Source organism: Onychostoma macrolepis, chromosome 20 (assembly GCF_012432095.1).
Source record: "Onychostoma macrolepis isolate SWU-2019 chromosome 20, ASM1243209v1, whole genome shotgun sequence".
Lineage (NCBI taxonomy): Eukaryota > Metazoa > Chordata > Actinopteri > Cypriniformes > Cyprinidae > Onychostoma > Onychostoma macrolepis.
Window position 1 is genome coordinate 32,444,385 of NC_081174.1, and position 5,000 is coordinate 32,449,384.

Consider the following 5,000-nt stretch of genomic DNA (forward strand, 5'->3'; position numbering starts at 1 on the left):
GGCTTCTGAGATCTCGGTGACGTCGTCGTCTGGGATCTGAAACACAGAGTGATGTGAGGAGCAGAGCTACACATTCACACACACACACACACACACACACACCTATATGTGACCCTGGACCACAAAACCAGTCTTAAGTCGCTGGGGTGTATTTGTAGCAATAGCCAAAAATACACTGTATGGGTCAGAATGATAGATTTTTCTTTTATGTCAAAAATCATTAATATATTAAGTAAAGATCATATTCCATGAAGATATTTTGTAAATTTCCTACCGTAAATATATCAAAACTTCATTTTTGATTAGTAATATGCATTGCTCAGAACTTCATTTGGACAACTTTAAAGGTGATTTTCTCAATATTTAGATTTTTTTGCATCCTCAGATTCCAGATTTACAAATAGTTGTATCTCAGCCAAATATTGTCCAACAAACCATACATCAATGGAAAGATTATTTATTCAATTTAGGAAAAAAAATTGACACTTAAGACTGGTTTTGTGGTCCAGGGTCACATATACACACTCCTCCTGCGCCGCTCACCTTCTTCCTGCTGCTGTCCTGAGCTTCTGCATCCGCATCCTCCAACAGAGACAGAGTGTTGCTGCTCTTCAGGTCTGAGTTCAGCTCCTTACCGTCCAGCGCTGCACACACACACACACACACACACACACACACACAAATATAACGATCAGTACGCTAAACATCGCACATCCTGCAATACGACTATCATCGCGATATCGATGCTGAAACGAAACATCGTGAAGCCCTACTACTTGCTTTCTATTTGTTTTAATAACACAAGCTGCAACTGCACCAGACGTTACTCCACGCAGAGAACATTTCATCACATCACTGAAAATTGTAATTTGTTTAACAAAATTATCAGTTAAACTCAGGACCTGAATTTTGTTTTGGAAACCGTTTTGGTCTAACAGCAGTATTCAGGTACAAAAAAAGTGTGAAAACTTAATAAACTGTAAATTAAAAACAGATTAAAGTCACAGAAGTGATTCAGTCAAGAGCAGTGAGTGATTTTCTGTCGTTTGATGAGCATTAATGACAGACGGCACAACTTTATTAGGCTGCTGTCACAAGACACAATACTGATACTCATGTGCTTTCTTTCGCAACTGTTTACATTCACTTTAGACAAATCCGACTGTGTTTACGAGGATACTCACCAGGATGGCCATGTTGATGTCATTTTGTGTGTACTTGTCTGCTTAAGTGCAACAAGCTGCGAAAAATAACTCAATATGATATTTGCGAGGCAGCTTTATACGCGCACGCTTTGGCTGTGACTGTGAGCGCACAGAAGACCGCTGTAAAGCATGCAAGCACCGAGTGACTTAAAAACACTTGAAAAGATGTGCAAATGATACATTTTTGTGACGATGCAACAATGACCGATTAGTTCTGTGTCAATCGCTCATTGACTGATTTGATCCGATAGTCTGCATGGATTTATTTACTCATCTAACCTACATGCTATATTGAATAAATGTTTGCAGAATTTCCCTCATTTTAAACTCAAAAGCTGCAGGAATGAGTAAAACGAAGCAATAGATGCGCAAAATCCTGCACCGAAATTTAGGTCCCGATTAAACATATTCTGTTATACAGAGATTTGCGAAATAAAGTTCCGTGACTAAACTGAGGTCCCTGTGGTGAAACAAGCTTATAAATCACTCAGAGTGAGTGTTTTTGAGAAAGCAAAAATGCAGAAAGTTTCCTGTAAGGCGTAGGTTTAGGTGAAGGGTGATAGAAAATACGGTTTGTACAGTATAAGACCATTACGCGTCTGTGTGTGTGTGTTTACCGCTGTCCAGATCTTCTTCGTTCTCATCTTCTCCGGCCTGTATACTCATCTCTCCAGCCTCCATGTGCTTCTTAAACGACTCCAGCTGCTCTGTAACACACACACACACACACACACACACACACTAATCAGTCACACTCAACAGTTTCAGTGAAGTTTAACAAAGGATGTTAAGTGAAGAGACACGATGACATTATTTAAACTCTGACATTTAGTCATCAAGGCTGTACAGTATCTGTTGTACTGCAACTTATTAATGCTGATTATCTTTAAAAAAGAAAAGAAAGTCATTCTACATTGATGAGAATAATTAATTTAGATCCGTGTTTCAAGAGCAGCTCATTTAAAAATGAGACCTAGAAAAGAGCAAATATATCTGATATAAATACGGATGAAGAGAAAAGACCAATCACGGTCCAGTATGCTAATATCTCAGTGACATCATCAGTGTCAGTAACGCAGTGCTGAATAATCAGTGGGCTGCACGACTTATATTGCGATTATTTGGTCATATATTGTGATTTGAACTGCATTATGACATTGTACATCACTGCTGCTGAGACAATCATTCACTAAAGTGAAGCTAGTTCACAATACATTCTCAAAAGCACATTAAACTCACAGCGCGAGTTCATGAGAAGCAGCGTTTAATGTGAAAACCCGCTGTTATCAGCTGAACACGTGTAAATGCACACAGCGACTTGCTTCACTGTCAAACACGCAGATTTAAAGCAGCCTTTGATTTCATAATCATCATTTGTGATCCTGGAGCACAAAACCAGTCATAAAGGACAAATTTTTTGAAATTGAGATTTATACAGTAGTGGTCAGAATTATTGGCACCCTTGGTAAATATGATCAAAGAAAGCTGTGAAAATTAATCTGCATTGTTAATCCTTTTGATCTTTTATTTAAAAATCTAATCTTTCATTGGATAATAAGAATTTAAAATGGGGGGAAATATCATTATGAAATAAATGTTTTTCTCTAATACACATTGGCCACAATTAACGGCACCCTTTTATTCAATACTTTCTGAAACCTCCATTTGCCAGTTTAACAGCTCTAAATGTTCTCCTATAATGCCTGATGAGGTTAGAGACACCTGACGAGAGATCAGAGACCATTCCTTCATCCAGAATCACTCCAGACCCTTTAGATTCACAGCTTCTTCTCTTCAGGTCACTCATGTTCTACAGGGTTCAGGTCAGAGGACTGGAATGACCAGCAGAAGCTTGGTTTTGTGCTCAGTGACCCATTTTTGTGTTGTTTTTGAGGTTTGTGTTTGGATTATTGTACGGTTGGAAGATCCAAACATGGCCCATTATAAGATTTCTAACAGAGTCAGTCACTTATTGATTTTTTATCTGTTGGTATTTGATAGAATCCATGATGCCATGCGTCTAAACAAGATGTCCAGGACCTCCAGCAGAAATATAGGCCCACAACATCAAAAATACAGCAGTATATTTCATTGTACACATGGGGTACTTTTTATCCCTGTGTTCACCAAACCCATCTTGAGTGTTTGCTGCTAAAAAGCTCATTTTTTAGTTTCATCTGACCATAGAAGCCAGTCCCATCTGAAGCTCCAGTCGTGTCTGATAACTGAATATGCTGGAGTTTGTTTTTGGATGAGCGAGGAGAATTTCTCTTGAAACCCTCCCAAACAACATGTGCTGATGTAGCTGCTGTTTGACTATTTTATTAAGGTTTTCTGACCCCGAGACTCAACTATTTTCTGCAATTCTCCAGCTGTGGTCCTCGGAGAGTCTTTAGCCGCTCAAACTCTCCTTCTCAGCGTGCATCAGGACGATATAGACACACGTCCTCTTCCAGGCAGTTTCATAACATTTTATGTTGATTGGAAATTCTTAATTATTGCCCTGATGGTGGAGATGGGAATTTTCACTGCTCCATCTCTTTTCTTAAAGCCACTTCACTAATTTGTGAAGCTCAATTATCTTTTGCTGCACATCAGAAATATATTCTTTGGTTTTTCTCATTGTGATGATGATTAAGGGAATTTGGGCTTTGTTTGTAATTTTCACAGCCTTCTTTGATCATATTTACCAAGGGTGCCAATAATTCTGACCACTACTGTACATCTGAGAGCTGAATAAATAATCTTTCCATTGATGTATGGTTTGTTAGGATCGGACAATATTTGTCTGAGATACAACTATTTGTAAATCTGGAATCTGAGGGTGCAAAACAATCTAAATATTGAGAAAATCACCTTTAAAGTTGTTCAGATGAAGTTCTTAGCAATGCATATTACTAATCAAAAATGAAGCTTTGATATATTTACGGTAAGAAATTTTCAAAATTATCTTCATAGAACATGATCTTTACTTAATATCCTAATTATTTTTGGCATTAAAAAAATGGATAATTGTGACCCATACAATGTATTGTTGGCTATTGCTACAGATATAGCTGCTGCTTATGACTGCTTTTGTGCTGCAGGGTCAAATTTGATAAGATATATCGCTATTTCAGCTCTTTTTTAAAATGTTTGTTTCTTTTAACGTTACAGTGGATTTCATTAATTATAATCTTTATAGCAACCTTGTGTAACAGGAGATATTTTCATAGACGGAGCCGTGTTTGTGCATGTACGTACTCTGCTCCACTTCAGGCTTCAAGCGCTTGTTTTTGATGAGTATTTTGCGCTTGAGGTCGTTGGGTGACGGCAGCTGCTGCCCGGCTTCGATCTGAAACACAAGCACAGTCGTCTGTGAGAGAAGCAGAAACTCCTCCAGCGTAACGTCCGCAAACACCCATGAGAAAAGAGAGGAGATGCTTCAGTGGACTACATTTTCCACGGAGACTAAAGCAGGTCTGGTCTGGATTTGTGTGCGGGGGAATAGGTCACGTACTGGGAATCCCTCCAGCGGCTGCTTCAGCAACAGCTCTCCGAAGATCTCCTCGCAATACTTGGCCATCTTATACTGCTGCGTTTTACTGCAACACACACACACACACACACACAAAGCTGAGCGCGCCACCACAGACCAACACGAGGCTGAGAGCGAACATGCGGCGCACTTTACCTGCAGTGGTTCTCAAACGACAGAATGACAGGATATTCAGACGTTACAAACGCCGTTTCCTTTATGGCTTGAATTACATCCTGTTACACAAACAAACAAAGAGACACAAGACAAGCACAATA

General features: G+C 39.1%; 1 protein-coding gene across 7 annotated transcripts in view; it reads right to left on the reverse strand.

Annotated features, from left to right (window-relative positions):
* Positions 1-5,000, reverse strand: part of plcb4 (phospholipase C, beta 4) — a 71,915-nt gene that overhangs the window by 28,720 nt on the left and 38,195 nt on the right. For 5 of the 7 annotated variants that reach the window (XM_058756510.1, XM_058756511.1, XM_058756507.1 and 2 more), the window contains 6 exons: positions 4,879-4,958; positions 4,642-4,789; positions 4,449-4,539; positions 1,823-1,912; positions 544-644; positions 1-36 (listed from right to left, as the gene is read on the reverse strand). The exon at positions 1-36 is cut by the window's left edge and continues 60 nt beyond it. In XM_058756510.1, the coding sequence (XP_058612493.1) occupies positions 1-36; positions 544-644; positions 1,823-1,912; positions 4,449-4,539; positions 4,642-4,789; positions 4,879-4,958 (546 nt within the window). The remainder of the gene's footprint in view (positions 37-543; positions 645-1,822; positions 1,913-4,448; positions 4,540-4,641; positions 4,790-4,878; positions 4,959-5,000) is intronic. The other 2 variants (XM_058756513.1, XM_058756512.1) reach the window with 1 other exon arrangement.